Below are 20,299 nucleotides of genomic sequence, written 5' to 3' on the forward strand. Positions count from 1 at the left end.
TGCAGGGTGAGCTGCTCCCCTCTGGGTGTCCTCCCTGAAGGCTCCCTGGGAGCTGGGCCTGCCAGTCTCAACAGGATGTGCAGATTTTAATGGCACTGAAAGGTCTCTAGTCATGTAACTGTTCTAGATCGACCCAAAATTAAACATTTCCCAACACCCCTGGAGAATCCAAGGACTGAAAACATCACTGCCACAATGTTTCCCTTAGTCCAAAGCAAAGATCCCATTTTTGTCTCTTCCCCAGTTTACAAGACACAGCAAACAAGTGAGTAAACATCATTTACAGGCGAGTAAACATAACGTACAGACATATAAACACCTTGCAAGTTAAAACCCAACATTTCATTTTGTCAAAGACACACCCAAGGGCTTGGGCTTGCTTGGGAGGGGATATCTGATGGGATTGTTTAACCTGAAACAATTCAGAGAACACATTTTTCACTCAAAATAAAAAAAAAGGTCCAAGCTCTGAGCAGTGCACGTGTGCATGGACACGTGGAAATGGTGTCTGTGTGCATTTGCACAAGGGAAAGGTGAGGGAGCAAAGGGAGGAGTGGAACCCCTCTGCCTCCTGCAGACCTCTGGGGCTGTGGAACCCTCTGGGGACAGCTCAGTGCAGCCCCAATCACTGCCACTCTGTGTCCCTGTGCCAGGATCCCTCCTGTGACAGCCTCCCCACCACCCCGGCACCCACACCAGCCCCAGCCTCACACTGCCCATCTGTTGTGGTGTGCTGTAATGTCCCATTTTGGCCTTCCAGGTCGTTCCCCCAGGTGTGCCTATACCTCTCTCCCTTCCCCCTTACCCCCATGCTGAGTGAGTCCTGTCAATCAGGCTGAACATTCCAGCAAGGCCTCGTGTGCTTGGTCAAGTTCAAAGGATGCCCCTGTGCCCAGGGGTCATTGGCCTGTCTGGGTGTCACCTTCCCCTGAGACCCTGCCCCTCTCACCTGGTTGGTGCTCACCTGTACCTCCCCTCCCCCTGTTCCTGAGCTTAAAAGGTGATCAGACCATGTGGCCGAGGTTCTGTTGGAGCAGTTGCTCACGTTCAGACCTCTGTAACCATGGAATAAACCTCTGGACATTAAACCCTCCAGCAGAATCCTCTCCTTTTTCTCTTCACCATCGCCTGAAGCCATTCCTCCTGAGGTAAACGGGATTCCTAACAAGCCTGGACTTGTTCAGTGCCCAGCTGCAACCACCAGCAAGCCAAGGTATCTCTGGGGTGACACACCGCAGTTGCTGCCTTTGGCCCAGCAGCGAGGGTCAGACTGGCCCAGGCACAATCTAACTGGGAATATTGGGAGCCTTATTCCAATACCCATGCACACTGGGAATGGGAGCAGGGACCTCCCTAGGAACCCTCTCCCACCATGGGAAAAGCCTTTTCATCCACCCAGAGAGCCCAGGGAGCCCAGGGAGCCCTGCTCCAGCCCCACAGCCTGCACTGGGACACGGAGGTTCCTTCTCCAGGGATAGGAGGGACTTCACACCAAAGCCCTGCCCCAGCCCCACAGCCCTGCTGCTCTGCTGTCAGCACACCACAGATGTCACAGCACAAAGGAAACTGCCCCAGTGCAGCCCAGTGAGGAGGAGTCAGGGGGATGAAGGGAGAGGGGAAGGAGAAGGGAAGTTTTTGTGCTGGTTAATCTGGGGTGTGCCAGTTTGGGGACTGTCCTGTCCTGTCCTGTCCTGCCCTGGGGTGGCTGGGGCTGCTCCTGGGGAGCTCAGGGGCCAAGGGTTGGCACAGAGAGGGATGGGGTCACCCTGCCCCCTGTGTGTGTCACTGCTGTGGGGACAGAGTCCCTGGCACAAGGACAGGAGAGCAGGGAGAAGAGGGGCAGCTCTGCCTTTTTGGGGAGAAACACAAATTGGCCATGGTAGGGTTCGGGATTTTAGGTGCTCTCCCCTCTGTGAGGAACAGAGGATGTTTCTCTCTTAATCCATTTGCTCCTGAGTGCCTCCCAAGCACATGAAGGGACAAATCAGAGCCCCCAGCACACCCCAGCCCCTGCCTGGCCCCAGGCACTCAGGATCAGAGAGGGAAGCTGCTCTGGGAGCAATGATCCAGCCAAAGCTGGTGTCAGGGATGTGCTGTGCCAGGGCCTGTGCTCAGACAGAGCTGGGCACTCTGCCAGAGGAGCAGAGCAGGGACCTGGTGCCACACCTGGGTGGGCAGGAGCACAAACCCTGCCAAGGCAGGTCCATGGGCTGCATTCCCACCTCAATCCGATGCAGTGGGTCAGGAAAACCTTTCCCCCTGGTTTATCTCCTGATACATCCCCAACAAGAACTGAGGGAAACAAGCCCCAGCAGAGAGGCCCTGACACAGCTCGCCCAGGCCCTCTCTGTGAAATAAAGGTTAATACAAATTAAAATAAGTGCAGAAGAAGGGCAGAGGGAGAAGCCACATGCAGCTCCTGGGTGAGCATCCCATCACAGAGCTCAGCCAGGCTTGCAGAGCACAGAGAGCTCCCAGCCCCATCCACCTGCACCCACAGGGCCAGGAGAGGCAATGCCTGCCAAGGAACAAAGCTGGCACAAGGAGAACAGGGCATGAAAATGGGCATGAACAAGCACAAGATGGTAATCAAACAGGTTCCCACCCAGGAGAGAAGTTTGCTAGGCTAAGGGAGGGGACAGGGCAACCTTCTATGGGAGCAGAAAAGCAGGGAAACCTGTTCCTTACTGATGGTCTCTGACAAATGGAAAATTTGGGGTTCTTCTTAAATGCTTTTCTGCTTTACTGTGGGAAAAACACAGCGTTGGGCCTGGCTGGGACAGCCAAGAGCATCTATCAAATGCCAGAGGGGATCCTGCCAGAGGACACAGTGCCAGATCCTGCCTGGGTGGGAGGTCCCCATGGGCACAAGGCACCCCAAAATAACCAACTGCAGTCTCTGCCCTGGCACAGCCCTTTGGGAGACTCCTGGTCACCCTCAGTGAGAGGGCAGTGCTGGCCCTGCCCTGCCAGGCTCTGCAGCCCAGAACAGAGCTCCACATCTCAGCAGTGATGCTCAGCCCATGAGGGGAACTGTGGCTGCAGAGATGATGTTTGGCCTGCACTTGGTACCAGAGCCAGGAGGCACCACAGAACACACATCATTTGCCCTTTATCCTACAGACAGAGACAGGAGGATTTCAGCTTCCAGGCACTTTGGTACTCAGAAGGCCAAAAGGGGAAGGTGCAGCATCCCTGGGAAGGGACAACATCCCTAGGGAGGAGCTCAGTGCATGCTCACCTGCTCTGCTCACGAGAGCAAGAGGAGCTTTGAAAGCAGCACCCAGAAGGGGCACCCAGCTGCCTGTGTGTGACACTGCTGCCAGGACAGTCCTGACACAGTGTGACAGTGTTCACAGGGGTCTGAGGATGGGGGAAGAGATGAGGATCTGACTCCATGTTTCAGAAGGCTTGATTTATTATTTGATTATATCTATTACATTAAAATTACACTAAAAGAATAGAAAAAAGGATTTCATCAGAAGGCTGGCTAAGTATAGAAAAGGAAAGAATGATAACAAAGGTTTGTGATTCGGACAGAGAGTCTGAGCCAGCTGACTGTGATTGGCCATTAATTAGAAACAACCACATGAGACCAATCCCAGATGCACCTGTTGCATTCCACAGCAGCAGATAATCAATGCTTACATTTTGTTCTTGAGGCCTTTCAGCTTCTCAGGAGGAAAAATCCTAAGGAAAGGTTTTTTCATAAAAGATGTCTGTGACAACACAGCGGCCAGGACATCCACAAGACATCCACAAATTCCAGGACGTCCACAAGACATCCAGATTCCCCTGGGGCCCGCAGCTGAGCGAGGGCCGGGCCAGCTCCGCCCGCAGAGCCAGCGCTGCCCGGGGCACCAAACCCACCCTGCACACCTGAGGCAGCCACAGAGAGACCCCGAGGAGAGGAAAGGAAAGCAGGGCTCTGTCCGGACGGGGCACAGCTCCAGGCAGCCCTGCCCCAGCCCGTGTCCATGCAGGCAGATCGGGCTGGCTTTGGGACACCGGCAGCGCTCCAGCTCCGGCATTGCCGCCGCTCAGCGGGGCAGGAGCTGCTGCCCGGCCCCGGCTCCTGCGAGGAGCAGCTGTCGCAGGCATCTTTTCATGAAAGATCCTTTCCTTAGGATTTTTCCTCCTGAGAAGCTGAAAGGCCTCGGGAACAAAATGTAAACAATGATTATCTGCTGCTGTGGAATGCAACAGGTGCATCTGTGATTGGTCTCATGGGGTTGTTTCTAATTAATAGCCAATCACAGTCACCTGGCTCGGACAAAGAGTCTGAGACACAAACCTTTGATATCGTTCCTTCCTTTCTATACTTAGGCCTAGCCTTCTGATGAAACCTTTTTTTCTACTCTTTTAGTATAGTTTTAATGTAATATATATCATAAAATAATAAATCGAGCGTTCTGAAACATGGAACCAACATCCTCGTCTCTTCCCTCATCCAAGAACCCCTGTGAACACCGTCCCAAGCAGCTCCCGAGCCGCTCCCCGGCCGGGCTGGCACCCCCGGCTTGGGGCTCCGCGCTTACCGAACGTGCTGAGGCAGAAGGACGAGCCCGGGACGGGAGCGGCCCGGCGGGAGCAGAGCGAGACCCCGCTGGCATCCATGGCATGGGACAACACGGCACGGCACGGCACGGCAGCGCTAATCGGAGCCGCGGTGATTGGAGCCGGCCTTGCCACGGGACGCGGAACAACCGCCGCGGTTTGAACGGAGCGGCTCCCATCGGCCCCGGGGTGGAACGGGAGCGCACCTGGGACGCGTGCCAGGGCGGGACAGTGCCAGGGTAGGATAGTGCCTGGATCGGGACAGTGCCATGGGCAGGGCGGGACAGTGCCGGGATCGGGACAGTGCCGGGGTAGGATAGTGCCTGGATGGGGACAGTGCCAGGGACAGGGCGGGACAGTGCCGGGGCGGGGACAGTGGCAGGGTAGGATAATGCCTGGTTGGGGACAGTCCTGGATGGGGATATTGCTACGGTGGGGACAGTGCCAGTGCCAAGGCGGGGACAGTGCCTGGATCGGGACAGTGTCCTTCCCCACCTGTGGCAGTGCGGGGGTAGTGCCTGGATGGGGACAGTGCGACGGTGGGGACAATGCCAGGAAGGGGACAGTGCCTGGATCGGGACAGTGCCAGGGCGGGGAAAGTGCCAGTGCCAGGTTGGGGACAGTGCCTGGATGGGGAGAGTGCTGGGGTGGAGACAGTGCCCTTCCCCACCTGTGGCAGCATGGGGAGAGTGCCTGGGTGGGGACAGTGCGACGGTGGGGACAATGCCAGGGCGGGGACAGTGCCTGGATGGGGACAGCGCCACAGTGGGGACAGTGCCGGGGTGGGGACAATGCCACGATGGGGACAGTGCCAAAGTGGGGACAGTGCCCTTCCCTACCTGTGGCAGTGCGGGGACAGTGCCAGGGTGGGACAGTGCCAGGACAGGGACAGTGCCACGATGGGGACAGCGCCATACTGGGGACAGTGCCCTGCCCGCCCCCGTGGACCCCGGAGCCACCCTGCCAATGGTGCCCCAGGAATGGGCTGCAGGGCAAAGAGAAGACCCTCGCTGGTGTCAGCAGCCCCTCGGCCTGCCTGTGCTGGCACATCTCAGCTGCTCAGCACGGGGCGGGAGCCAGCACAGCGCCCTGGGGACATTGCTGCAGCAGAACTGCTCTGGGACAATGAGCTGAAGCAGGGGATGGCAGGGCAGGGGTGACATGCTTGGCTCTCATGTGGCAGGGGAAGAGCCTCAGAGCACCCCATGTTTACGGGGTCACCCTGCAAGAGCCCAGAGCAGCCCATCCCATCACCCGGGAGCTGGGTGCACCCATCAGCTCTGGGTGCTGCAGCACAGCTCAGTGGGGGTACCAGGGCTCAGCTCCAGCTCCAGAGGGTGTGGAGGAATGGTGGAGATGGTTCCTGGGAGAAAAAACCCTCCCTAAGGGCTGGGCTGGGCCAGATCTCTCTGGGATGGAAAAGAACGAGATCTTCATGCAGCCCAGGCTGCCGAGCACACACACACCCCAATCCTGCCCACAGTGACCCCTCCACAGAGCCCTGGCCAGGGATGAGCCCAGAGCCCCCCTGCAGGAGTGAAGGGGGTAGGATGGTTGGGATGGACAGAGATGAGAGATTTCTGAAGTCTGGGTTTGGAACTGCGGCCTATTGCAAAGGGCCTGGGGGCAGGGCCCTGCTGGGAGCAGGCCTGAGAGAGGGAGGCAGAGTGATGAAGAGAAAGAAGGCAAGAGTGCAGTAAAGAGGATGAGAGAGAGCGAGGTTCTTGTTACAATACCATAAATCTTCTTCTGTGTTGAATATTCTGATTCTCACTAACCAATCTAGTACAAGATACAAATCCTGCAGCATTTACACACAGCCTATAAGAATCATTACATTACCACACTGTGTTACATTTTAAACCCTAAAAACTCCTCTTTGGGCCCCTTCTGCCAAGCTGTAGGGTCTGCTCTGACCCTTGGGCCTGTCTGCAAGCAGAGGGTGTTGTTCCATCCAAAGGGGATCACCTTCAGCTGGCCACACCATTGTTTTCCAGTTGTTCAGTAACTGAGGTATCTCAAAGCTTGCTTTCATTTCAATCTCCCTTAGTTTCCATATTCTCAGAATCTCTTGCCAGACAATCATATTGATAAGGCTTTCCTGTCTCATCTCCCACAACACCCTGACACCCCTCACTCACCTTTCCCTCTCACTCGGGCACGGCTGATCCTCCTCCTGCTGCCCGGGGCTCCCGGCTGCCCGGCCCGCTGTGGCCCCCTGGATGATGGGAGAGGCTCCAGCACCGCGGGGCTCTGCCCTGGACCTGCCGGGAGAGAGGAGATGAGAGCAGCGAAGGGAGCAGGGACAGCAGGGAGCTCACAGGCTCTGCTGCAGCCTCAGCTTTCTCTGCCCCGGGGGTTTGTGCCCACCTTGGCCCAGCCTTCCCTGTGAGCACAGAGGAGAGGAGCGATGGCAGTGCACTCGATGCAGTGGCACAGAGGGGACAGAGCCATCTTCAGAGGGACTCACCCCAGCAGGAGCCCCAGCTGCAGCCTTGGCCGTGGCCCTTCCCGTCCCACACTCCAAGTGCATCCCAAGGCTCTGCTCAGCACAGTTTCATTTTATTTAGAACAGATGACCAGCCCTGTCAGATCTTTATTAATGTGTAAGCAGCTGTCCAGGACACTGGAGATGCTGCCCTGAACTGGGTGTTCAGGACAGGCTGAGAATCACAGAGTGGTCTGGGTTGGAAGAGAACTTAAAGACCATCCAGTTCCATGTCTGCTTCAGCTATCCCAGGTGCTCCCAGCCCTGCCCAGCCTGGCCTTGGGCACTGCCAGGGAGCCAGGGGCAGCCACAGCTGCTCTGGGCACCCTGTGCCAGGGCCTGCCCACCCTCACAGGGAACAATTCCCAATTCCCAATGTCCCATCCAGCCCTGCCCTCTGGCAGTGGGAGCCATTCCCTGGGTCCTGTCCCTCCATCCCTTGTCCCCAGTCCCTCCCCAGCTCTCCTGGAGCCCCTTCAGGCCCTGGCAGGGGCTCTGAGCTCTACCTGGAGCTTCTCCTCTCCAGGTGAGCACCCCCAGCTCTCCCAGCCTGGCTCCAGCCCTGGAGCAGCTCCGTGGCCTCCTTGGACTCATCCAGCAGCTCCAGGTCCTGCTGTGGGTGGCCCCAGAGCTGGACACTCCTGCAGGACTCTGGCTCAGAGCCAGCTCCAGCCCAGCCCTGCTGATGTGCTGGGGCTCAGAGGAGGCTCCACACGGGGGAATTGGATGCTTTCCTAATGTCCAGCGCCCTGACAAAGCCCCAGCAGCCCCAGCCTGGCCCTCCTCACTCACAGCCATCCCAACCTGGCACAGGATCTGATGCTGAGACAGACAAAAGTGCTCAGACCCAGAACTGGGGGCCTTGGAGGAGAGATCTCCCAGCCCAGCACAGCCCAGGAACATCTGCCCAGGACCAGGAACATCTGCCCAGGCTTGTCCACAGGGACGAGCAGGGTGGCACTGGTGAGGCTGAGCTGTTTTACACTGCCCTGAACACAGGGTAGCTGTGGAGCCCCAGATGGGGGGTCCCCAGTTCTGAACCCCAGAACTCCCTGGAAGGGCAGAGGGGCAGAGCAGTCCCTCAGCCCTGGTGGAGCCACTCTCACAGCAGCTGTAAAGGCAAAAGAGCCTCAGATGGGATTTTAGTGTCCCTCAGCCCTGTGCCAGTGTGCACCAGGATGGACAGATGGACAGCACCCACCACACCCTGCCCAGTGCCTCCAGTACCCCAAAATATCTATAAAAAATAGATCCATCCCCACAGCCCCTGGGCAGAGGCAGCAGCTTGGAGAGGCTCTTTGCTCACTGGAAAAGCTGATTTTTCTCCCAAAGGCTGCCAGGGGCACTGATTTGATTCAGCTGAACTTCCACCAGCAAAACTGCCTCAAACTGAAGGAAAAGCAGCAGGAGGGACACAGAGCAAACAAGGGAGGGAAGGAGGGAGGAATGCTCTGCACAGCCCAATCCATCACTGCCATGGACACCTATTGTACCACTGCCCTAAATCCAGGCCCCTTTGGGCACTGCTGGGGACAAAACCCACCCCAGCAGCTTCCAAAGCCTCCAGACAAAGAGCAGAGTTCTGCCTGTGCCCGCAGTGCCAGCCTGGCCCTGGCACCCTGCAGGAGCCCAGAGCAGCCAGCACTGCCCAGGCCTGGGGGTGCTCACAGCTGGGGAGGGCCTGGCAGGGATTCTGCTCCAGCTCCCACCCCAAGCTCCTGCTGAGGGCCTGGCAGGGATTCTGCTCCTGCTCCAACCCCAAACTCCTGCTGAGGGCCTGGCAGGGATTCTGCTCCAGCTCCCACACCAAGCTCCTGCTTTCCTGCTGGAGAGGGGCAATATTGGAAAAAAGGCTCCCAATATTCCCAGTTAGATTGTGCCTGGGCCAGTCTGACCCTCGCTGCTGGGCCAAAGGCAGCAACTGCGGTGTATCACCCCAGAGATACCTTGGCTTGCTGGAGATTGCAGCTGGGCACTGAACAAGGCCAGGCTTGTTAGGACCCTGTTACAGCACACCACAACAGGGCAGGAGCCTCCTCTTCCCTCCTCCCCACAGTACAGCAAAGAGGCACCAGCCAGGATGGGAGCAGGGCAATGTGCAGCTCAGGAACCAGTGGGGTGGGAAAGGCCCAGAGCTGGGTCCCCTTGGGCTGTGAGAGTCCCTCTGCAGCCCTGGGAAGCACCCAGAACTGGTGGGGAAGATGAAACAGGAAAGCCTTATCAATATGATTGCCTGGCAAAAGATTTTGAGAATATTGAAACTATAAGCGAGATTGAAATGAAAGCAAGCTTTGAGATCCCTCAGTTACTGAACAACTGGAAAACAATGGTGTGGCCAGCTGAAGGACAGGCCCAAGGGTCAGAGCAGACCCTACAGCTTGGCAGAAGGGGCCCAAAGAGGAGTTTTTAGGGTTTAAAATGTAACACAGTATGGTGATGTAATGATTCTTATAGGCTGTGTGTAAATGCTGTAGGATTTGTATCTTGTACTAGATTGGTTTGTGAGAATCAGAATATTCAGCACAGAAGAAGATTTATGGTATTGTAATGGGAACCGTGCTCTCTTGCCTTTTACTCTCTCACCCTCTCATCCTCTCTCCCCCTCTCTTCTCTCATTCCTGCTCTGAGCTGTGTTTGGCAGCTCCCAGCAGGGCCCTGCACCCAGGCCCTTTGCAATAAACCCCAAGTTCCAGACCTGGCTCCAGAGATCTTTGGTGTCTGTCCGTCCCCACCATCCTACCCCCAACACTCCTACACAGAACCATGGCCATGGCTGCTGTGCTGCTGGAGCCCCTGCACACACAGCCCAGGGCAGAGGCACATCTGGGGGCACAGCTGGGCTGCTCAGCACTCCTCAGCTCCCCATCCCCTCCTGTGCCCCCAGCCTCAGGATCCAGGGCTCAGGGAGGGCTGAGGAACAGAAATGTGATTTATTCTGTAATTGCTGATTTATAAATGTGATTTATTCTGTAATTGCTGAGTGTCTGTGCAGCACAGCAGGGCCTTTGCTGCCCTCATCACAGGGCAGGGGGTGCACAGGCAGGGCAGGGAGCAGGAGCAGCTGTGAGACAGCACCAGGAGCTCCTCAGCAGCCCCAGCACGTCTGGCTGCTCCCACAGCACATCTGGCTGCCCCCACAGCACATCTGGCTGCCCTCACAGCACATCTGGCTGGACCCAGGAGAAGCTGGATCCCCTTTCCCAGCTGGCAGTGCCAGAGGTGTGGGAGGTGAGCAGAAGGTGCAGCCTGGTCACACTGATCCCTGCAAGTCTGGGCCACCACCTAAATTCTCCTGTCTGCCTGGCATCCCCAAAGCCCCCAGAGGTGCCCTGCAGCCCCTGGAATCCTTCAGGAGCCAGGAACCCCCAGGGCAGCCACAGCTGCTGCCTCCCCAGCAGCAAGCCCAGGGTGAGCTCTGGTGGAATGTGGGGACACAGGAGGGGAGAGGCTGCTCCAGCTGCTCTGCCAGAACAAAACCTGCTCCCCACATCTGGCACAGCTGCTTTGCAGGTCCCTGAGGAAGGGATTCATGCAGTCATCTGTGGGAACTCAGTGCATCCCTCCGGATGTCCTGAGTTGCTGAGGACCCCATTGGGGGGCTCAGAGACCCTGGCATGCTGCTCAGAACACCTGGGGATTTGATTTTGATCCTTCTAAAAAATTGCCAGCTTGGCATGGGGATGTGAAAGCCACACAAGTTTGAATGGTGTTGTAATAAAGTATTCACAGGGTGCAAATGTAGATTTTAGGATTTTTGGTATAAGGGTTATGGGGACAAGATGGAGGAATCTGGGCGTGTCTAGTCCTTCTTCTTTCTTCTTCTTGTTCTCCATTTTCTGCAGTGCTGTTGGCACTTTGGGATTGGTTTACAGTAGAAGTGCACTGTCTAACACAGGTGATGGGTATTGGGAATTCAGTGTAAATATGTTATAGGTAGTTTGTAGTATAAAAGGACAACACAGAGTGCCTGTGGCTGCCCTGCTGAGCAGATCTCAGCTGGGCAGAAAGAAAATTTTATAGATAAGAATTAATAAACAACCTCAAGACCGAAAAGTGAAGAGTCCAGACTCGTTCTTAAAAGCACATGCTGCCACAGAACCACCATCCCACACATCTCAGGGCAGAGAACAGACAGCCAACCCAAGAGTCATCAAAACCCAGAAGCTCAAGGAGGGGAGCACAGAGAGGGAAGGGGCCCTTTTCCAGCGGGCAGGAGCAATCCTGCATCCCAGGCAGCTCTCCAGCCAGGAGCCAACCTGGCCAGGCACACAGCCAGTGCCACAGCATCCCCCAGGGATGTCCCAGCTGCCCAGGTTGATATTTGCACCCTGGCATTCCCAAACACATCCCATGGCTGCTCCAGGCTCTCCCTGCAGACGGGCACAGCCAGGGGAGCAGCTCTGGCTCTCCCAGGAGCAAACCCTGAGCTCCAGCACAGCTCCAACATCAGAGCTGCTCCCAAATATCACAGGCTGGCACCGGGGGTGTCACATCCTCTGCACATCTTGCTGAAAGGCAAGAGAGCCCAGGATACAGAGCTGGGGTGGGGATGGACCCTTTAATCCCACCTTCATTTTCGTCCCACCCTCAACAGGCAGTGCTGGGGAGGAACTGAAGTGTGTTTATGTTACAGAATGTTCCAAGAGCTCTCCTGTCCTGCCCACGGGGAGGGTCTGGGGGCCCCTCATCATCCCAGCCCTGGGGTCTGCAGAGAAACCCCACAAAGGCTCAAACTCCCTCTCTCATGGGTGTGTTTGTAATGCAGAGGAGAGGCCCTGGGCTGCCTGGGGTCACAGTCAGTGCTGCTGTCACCTCCTGCACAGGAGGGCTGAAGGACAGCCCTGCCACAGCCCCCTCTGTCCCTGTGCTGATGCCAGAGCCCCACACACATGGCACCAAAGCTCTGACCTGGACAGGCAGGAGCCAGCAAACAGCTGGGGGGGCCCTGCTCAGGGATCCAGGTCATTCCTAAGGCACTTCTGAGTGTTCCTCCTTTCAGGATAATCAAAACTCTTCATTTGCTCAGCTGAATCCATTTGCTAACATTCCCAGTGATCTCCATCTGCCACCCAGCAAAGTTAAAGCTTTTTCCCAGCAACTTTATTTGCACCTGGGAAAAACCAAACCAGTCTGGGATTGCACCTGGGAGAAACCAAACCAAACCAATCTGGGATTGCACCTGGGAGAAACCAAACCAAACCAAACCAATCTGGGATTGCACCTGGGAGAAACCAAACCAAACCAAACCAAACCCAATCTGGGATTGCACCTGGGAAAAACCAAACCAAATCAAACCAAACCAATCTGGGATTGCACCTGGGAAAAACCAAACCAAATCAAACCAAACCAAACCAAACCAAACCAAACCAAACCAAACCAAACCCAATCGGGGATTGCACCTGGGAAAAACCAAACCAAATCAAACCAAACCAATCCAATCTGGGATTGCACCTGGGAAAAACCAAACCAAACCAAACCAATCTGGGATTGCACCTGGGAGAAACCAAACCAAACCAAACCAATCTGGGATTGCACCTGGGAGAAACCAAACCAAACCAAACCAATCTGGGATTGCACCTGGGAGAAAACCAAACCAAACCAAACCAAACCAAACCAAACCCAATCTAGGATTGCACCTGGGAAAAACCAAACCAAACCAACCTGGGATTGCACCTGGGAAAACCAAACCAAACCAACCTGGGATTGCACCTGGGAGAAAACCCAACCAAACCAAACCAATACGGATTTTTCACTGCACAGCTCAGCCCACAGGACAGGCATCACCAAGCAGCTTCCTGAGCAAGCATCAAACAATTCCCTCCACAATCCCAGGCATCCTGAACCTCTGGGATGGGGCAGGGTTTGTACCTGCCCAGCCCTGAGTGTCCTGGTCCCTGTCCCAGCCCCAGCACCGTGGTTTGTGTGGCTCCTCTCAGCAGCTCTCCCAGCACTCAGAGCTGTTTATTTACACTCACTCCCCTGTCTCCCAGGAGCTCCGCAGGCTCACACAAAGCCTCCTCTCTCTCTCTCTCATTGCAAAAGGCTTTTAAGAGGCAAACAGGGCAGTAATAAAAGCTCTGTCTGTCCAGCTGAAGCACAGCTTGGGGTGAAAGAGTCCCAGGGGACAGGGCTTTCAAACTAATAATAAATAAATTATAGTAAAGGGTCTCTGTGGGGCTCCCAGGCCCGGAGCTCTCCCTGCCCTGCTCCCAGAGGGTTTGAGGCTCTCTGGCTGCAGAAATCACTCCTAACACACAAACCCAGTGGATTCAAATCCCCTCTGTCCTGCAGCACAGAGAGCCCTGAGATCAAACACGATCGCACGGGGAGCTGGGCATCTCCAGCCCCCCACAACAGGAACAGGGCAGACACAGACCCTCATCTCCTCCAGGCTCCAGATCTGGCTGCCATGAGCAGCCACCCACAGAGCCACCACCCATCTGTGACCGTGCTCACAGGGGTCTGAGGATGAGGGAAGAGATGAGGATCTGACTCCATGCTTCAGAAGGCTGATTTATTATTTTATGATATACATTACATTAAAACTATACTAAAAGAATAGAAGAAAGAATTTCATCAGAAGGCTGGCTAAGAATAGAAAAAGAAAGAATGATAACAAAGGTTTGTGTCTCAGACTCTCTGTCCAAGCCAGTTGACTGTGTTTCTGATTAATGGCCATTAATTAGAAACAACCATATGAGACCAATCCCAGATGCACCTGTTGCATTCCACAGCAGCAGATAATAAATGTTTACATTTTGTTCCTGAGGCCTCTCAGCTTCTCGGGAGGAAAACTCCTAAGGAAAGGGTTTTTCATAAGAGATGTCTGCACACCCACCCATCCCCCTGCTCCCCAGGGAATGAGCAGTGCTCAAAGGCAGAGGAACCCCCAGCACTCACGGGGCTGCTCCATGGCTCCCTCGCAGGTCAGATCCTCTCCAGCTGAGGAGATTCAGCTCCCAGAGCCTCTGCTCGTGGTACCACTGCAGGGAAAGGGGGAAATCCCAATCCAAACCAGCATAAAAATGTCCCAAGGGAGCAGAGATCCAGCTGGGGAGGTACAAATTAAACTGTGAGCTGGGGGAGATGGTGGTCCTGCAACAGCTCTGTTCTCTCCTGGCTCCCAACAGCAAAAATCAACTCCTCCTGACTTCCCCCCTCACATTCCAGCCTGGGACTGACCTTAACCTGCAGTTCTCTTGGAGTCCCCAGCAAACTGCCCATTCAGCTGGTTGGCCTGGGAGTTAATGACTTTCTTTTAAAGTTTAACACCATTCTCCATCACAGATTCCAGCCTGCCAGCACCAGGGTCTGCCTTTGGCTGGATATTCAAATCCAAACACGTGCTTAGACAGTTATTCCAGGCAAAAGGGCAACATATGCACACAGAAAACCCACAGGCTTGGGGCTGACTTTGGAACTAGAGAAACTCAATCAGGCTGGGAAAAATTATCTGGCTGCCCAGATGGTAAGAGGATTGCAGGAAGGAGGGTTTGGGCTATTTCGGGGCAATCCTGAGGGCAGATTTCTGGGATTAGCAGAGCCTGGCAGATAGGGCAGGCACAGAAACCATTCCAGCAGTGGGAACAGTGCAGCCCCTCTTCCCCAGGGCCCAGCTGAGGTGCTGCTGTCCCTGGCACCACCTCTGCACAGGCACAGCTCAGCTTCTCCCTGGAAAACTCCAGTTAGGAGCCCAACAAAGAGGCAGACTGGCACATTGCAAATCCTTTTCCAATCTGAGGCACAAAAAAGGTTTCTCCTCCTTCCAGGGTATTTTAGGTACACCACCCCTTCTCTGCCCACATCCCAGAGTGTGAGCATCCTGTTGGAGCCCAGATCTGAGCCAGAGCAGCAGCAACATCCCCAGCGTGGTCTCTGCTGCTGCCTTTGCTGTCCTGCAGCTCCCTTGTCTCCTCCTTTCCAGGCTGATGCACTCAGGACTCCACACTCCTGGAAAATGGAGCTGGGAGAGGACAGAGCCCTGGGTGTCAAACCAGCACTGCCCCAGCCTCATGGGCTGCTCCTGCTCACAAAACCATCCATCCCCTTCCACAGGGTCCCCACAGCCAGACAGGATCCCAGCACAGCACTCAGCTCAGCTGCTGCAAAATATCAGAGTCCTGGCAACATCCAGAGTCTGACACAAACTGTGTCCCTGCCTCTCCACAGCACTTCATGTGTTTGGCCTTTTGCACCCATCATTTAGGGTAACAAATTTATGCTTTGGCTGATCTCTTTTCTAAACCTCCCTCTGTGCCCCTTCCCTATGAAATGCAGACTCTGCACATGCAAAGGGAGCAGCCACAGCTCTGCCTGGGCTCTGAGGGGTGTCTGCAGGAGCTCAGGATGGGAGCACAGAGCATTTCTAGGGCAGTCTGTGACAAACCCCACGTGAGCAGGAGCTGGCACAGCCCCTGGTGCCTCCCCAGGGATGCAGAGCACAGAACAGTCTCCATGCACAACCACTTGTGCTGTGCCCATCCTCCAACAGGGCCAGGCTTGCTGGAAACAGTTCATCTTGTCCCTTTGCCATTGCCAAACTGGCTGAAACCAAGGCAGCTGTGAGCACAGCATGGTTTGTGTAAGAGCTGCTCCATAAACCAGCTCCTGTCCAGGAGGAGAGCAGCAGGGAAAAGATGGGAGAGCAAGAAACTCTTGTTTTATTTCAGTTCAGATTTTCACCCATCTGAACACTGTACACCTGCAGAAACTGCCTGGCTTCTTCCCCTGCTGCCCTGGGGCTGGTTAGGGAGATATCCAGGCTGAATTCAGGAGAGGGATCCCTTTGAGCACAGGGATGCTCCCTGATCCCTCCAGACACATCCTGTACAGAGCATCTCCTCTGGGCTGGAGGAGCCTCCACAGCGAGGAGCAGCAATCACAGCGAGCAGCAGCCACCAGAGCACCACAGGCTGCCTGTGTGGGGTGGGTTCCCATCCTTGGCCAGGCTGGGCAGGGCTGGGAGCCCCTGGGACAGGGGGAGGTGTCCCTGCCATGGCAGGGGTGGCACTGGATGGGCTTTAGGGTCCCTTCCACCCCAAACCAGGCTGGGGTTCCATGATTCTCTCCCCATTAAAGGCACACAGCTCAGTCTGATTGCAGGCTGAGAGGCTGCTCTCACTAATGGGGCATCATAAACTATACTTTTGTTCTTTTGTTCTTTTTTTTCATCCTTTTTCCCCTTTTTCATCCTTTTTCATCCTTTTCCCCTTTTGCCATGCCTAGCCTGCAGAATAACAGTGGGTTGGGCCCACACCTGACAATTTTCCCAGCTCAAGGCTTTGTCCTTGCTTTTGCATTTCCCTGGGGCAGTGGGAATTCCTCAGGCCAGTTCTTTAACACACACATGTCTTGCACCTTAACCTGATTAAAAACCCAGTGAATTACAGCAGCACAACAGCTCACAGCACCATTCTCCTGCACTCTGAACCCTCAGTGACACACAAGAGCAGCACCATGAGACATTCCAGGTCTCTTAGAGGATGTCTGATCTGAGCATCCAGTCCTGCTGCCGCATTTTGACAAATGCTGAGTATTAATCCATTGTTGATTTATTTTAATGCAATAAAAACAATGTAATAACCAAGCTGGGTCTTTAGTGACCCTTCTCATAAAAGAGATCAGTTTCAATATAGCAAAAGGTCTCTTGGGAATTATGCTTTTGGCCTTAGAATGGTCAAATGGATCAAAGTAATGAAGTTAAAACAGCTTAGGAAGTTATTGCCTGTCACCTGAGCTGAACTGCAGTCTGGAGCTGCAGGAAATCGCTGAGCTCTCCTCTCAGGTACCTCTGCTCCCCAGCTCTGACACTGCTCTGCCTCCCAGTGAGCCAGGTTAGCTCACTGATTTCACAGAAAATCAAATATTTCTGGCATTTGGCACCCAAACAGATTTGGCATGTGATGGGGAGAGACAGATCAATTGCCAGAACGCTTAGACTGGTTTGGGATGGGAGAGACCTTAAAGCCCATCCGTTGCCACCCCTGCCATGGCAGGGACACCTCCCACTGTCCCAGGCTGCTCCCAGCCCTGCCCAGCCTGGCCTTGGGCACTGCCAGGGATCCAGGGGCAGCCACAGCTGCTCTGGGCACCCTGTGCCAGGGCCTGCCCACCCTGCCAGGGAACAATTCCTCCCCAATATCTAACTAAGTGTATCCTCCTTCAGTTTAAAGCCATTGTCCTTTGTCCTGGGGCACAACAGAAGGGGAAAGTTGCCCTTTCTCTTGACAGAGATCTCCTTTGTCATCTGGATCATCATTATCTTCCCCATTGCCAGGCTGGACAGAGTAAACCAAGGGTCTCTGACATTTTTCTGTTCAGTTAAGCTGGTGTTAGAGTGAAGCTGCTGCTCCAAGGGCAGCTGCCTCATTTCTCCCCCAGAACTCTGATCCTGACTCCCCCCTTCAGCCCAGGCATGGGAACAGGCACACAGAGTCTCTCCAGCTGCAAGGGATCATAGCCCCACTCCCTTGCAGGACTAGAATGAAAGCCTGTCACTAATCACATCCTCCAGGTGTCCTAGGAGCTCTGGCAGCCTTGGTGCCACGACCACTTCCCCAGGGAGCCCGTGCCAGTGACCACCACCCTCCCAGTGAGGAGTCTTTACAAGAATATTTAAGGAGAAAGGATATTCAAGAATATTAAAGAAAATAAAAGCAGGGTCAGACAAAGCTCCTGTTTCATGACAGAAGGTGATGCCCAGGGGAGAACACAACAGAGCAGGCACAAGACATTTTCCAAAATAGCTGCCCAGCCCTAAACCACTTTCAATTCAAGGACTTTCCACTCCTGTAGGGTCAACTTTAATGTGCATTTGGCAGACATAGGAGGAGCTGGATCCCATTTTGTAGTGGCACACTACACCATTAGCCCACCTTACTGGGGCACCTTTAAGCCACTCTGTGGATTAATTGTTTTGCTGGATCAATTAGCTGAGCACAACCTGATTATTGCCCATATTGTTTGAGTGTGATCCCACTACCCAGAATCAGGAAGGCATTCCCTTCCCTGCTCTCAGGTTGCTGTTGATAATTGCTGCCCCAGATGTGCAGGATGTCTCTGCTTCAGCCCGCACAGCTGAAGAACGAGTCTGGACTCTTCACTTTTCAGTCTTGAGGTTGTTTATTAATTCTTATCTATAAAATTTTCTTTCTGCCCAGTGAGATCTGCTCAGCAGGACAGCCACAGGCACTCTGTGCTGTCCTTTTATACTGCAAACTACATATAACATATTTACACTGAATTCCCAATACCTATCACCTGTGTTAGACAGTGAGCTTCTACTCTAAACCAATCCAAAAGTGAGGAGGAGAAAGGAGAAGGAGAAGGAGAAGGAGAAGGAGAAGGAGAAGGAGAAGGAGAAGGAGAAGGAGAAGGAGAAGGAGAAGGAGAAGGAGAAGGAGAAGGAGAAGGAGAAGGAGGAGAAGTAGGAGAAGGAGGAGAAGGAGGAGAAGAAGGAGAAGAAGAAGAAGAAGAAGAAGAAGAAGAAAGGTTGGACATGTCCAAGTTCCTCCATCTTGTCCCCATAACCCCCACACCAAAAATCCTAAAATCTACATTTTCACCCTGTGATCATTTTGTTATTACACCATTCAAACCTGTGTGACTTTCAGGTCCTCATACAAAGCTGGTAACTTGCTCCAGGGGTCACAATCAAATCCCCAGGTGCTCTGGGCTGTGTGCCAGGGTCTCTGAGCCCCCTGACGGGGTCCTCAGCAACTCTGGACACCCGGAGGGATGTGCTGAGCTCTGACACCCTGGGAGCTGGGAGCACTCACTGTGCTTGTGTTACTGCAGAGCACCAGGATGGTCGGTGCAGGTGAGAGCACAGATGTCTGACCCTGCTGCAGAGCCCTGGCTGGAGCAGGGCACAAACAGAGCAAGATTCATGGTGCCACAAACCCGAGTGAACACCACCAGAGGTGACACAGAGGTCACCCTACAGCTTCCCTTCCCAAAGCACTTTCCAAAGGGAGTAACAAAGTTACAGTTAATGCAATAGTCCATCCACGCAGCTGAAAATAGCTCCTGACCTGGAACACAGGATTTGTCCAAGTCTCTGGCTTAGGTCACATAGGAAGGTCCACTCAATCAGCAGAATTTCAGGCTGGCACTTTTTTGACAGCTGAAACTGCTGAATTAGTTTATGGCTAAAAAAAGAATGCCAGGAAGATATTTTGAAAAGTGCTGCACTCGGAGGCCTTCATCAGAGGTGAGCTAAACTTAGAGGGGCTGAGGCAGGAAGAGAAGAGTGTGAGTGACACCTCTGAGGGACAGCTCCATCCTCTGGGGACCGGGCTCCTGCCTGCAGTGCCCGGCCTGTCCTGAGGGGAAGGAAAAATGGGATCATTCCAGGCACCAGCTCTGTTAGAGCCCTGATGCACTTAAACATTTAGAGATTGTAATGACCAAGCAAAACCTTGTTTCCTTTTAAAAAGGATACTGCCAAGTGTTTCACATTCATTCTTCTTCCATAGCCAAAAGGAAAATGAATTTTAAAAACGGAGCAGTCGTAGACAGTCTCCCAAGGAAATTTAAATTGGGAAGTGCAAACCATCCAACAGCAGTTTGGGATGAGTCCTTGTGTCTCTGAGTTATCCAACAGCAGTTTGGGATGTGTCCCTGAGTTAACCAACATCAGTTTGGGATGTGTCCCTGAGTTATCCAACATCAGTCTGGGATGTGTCCCTGTGTCTCTTCCTTCATCCAACACCAATTTGGGATGAATCCCTGTGTCCCTGCATCCTCCAACACCAGTTTGGAATGAGTCCCTGTGTCCCTGCATCCTCCAACACCAGTTTGGGATGTGTCCCTGTGTCCCTGAGTTATCTAACACCAGTTTGGGATGAGTCCCTGTGTCCCTGCATCCTCCAACACCAGTTTGGGATGTGTCCCCGTGTCCCTGCATCATCCAACAGCAGTTTGGGATGAGTCCTTGTGTCTCTTCCTTCATCCACACCACTTTTGGGATGAGTCCCTGTGTCCCTGCATTGTCCAATCCCAGTTTGGGACAGGTTCCTGTGTCCCTGAGTCATCCAACACATCCAACAGTTTGGGATGTGTCCCTGCATCACCCAACACCAATTTGGGATGAATCCCTGTGTCCCTGCATTATCCAACACCAGTTTGGGATGTGTCCCCGTGTCCCTGAGTCATCCAACACCAGTTTGGGACATGTCCCTGTGTCCCTGGGTTATCCAACACCAGTTTGGGATGAGTCCCTGTGTCTCTTCCTTCATCCAACACCAGTCTGGG

General features: G+C 54.2%; 1 protein-coding gene across 1 annotated transcript in view; it reads right to left on the minus strand.

Annotated features, from left to right (window-relative positions):
- The window catches only part of RGS3 (regulator of G protein signaling 3), an 81,563-nt gene extending 76,946 nt beyond the window's left edge, over nt 1–4,617 (minus strand). Inside the window, exon 1 of the mRNA XM_058038003.1 lies at nt 4,539–4,617. Within this exon, the coding sequence (XP_057893986.1) occupies nt 4,539–4,617 (79 nt within the window). The remainder of the gene's footprint in view (nt 1–4,538) is intronic.
- Between the last annotated feature and the right edge of the window lie 15,682 nt (nt 4,618–20,299).

This window comes from Melospiza georgiana, chromosome 20 (genome assembly GCF_028018845.1).
Source record: "Melospiza georgiana isolate bMelGeo1 chromosome 20, bMelGeo1.pri, whole genome shotgun sequence".
Taxonomy (NCBI): domain Eukaryota; kingdom Metazoa; phylum Chordata; class Aves; order Passeriformes; family Passerellidae; genus Melospiza; species Melospiza georgiana.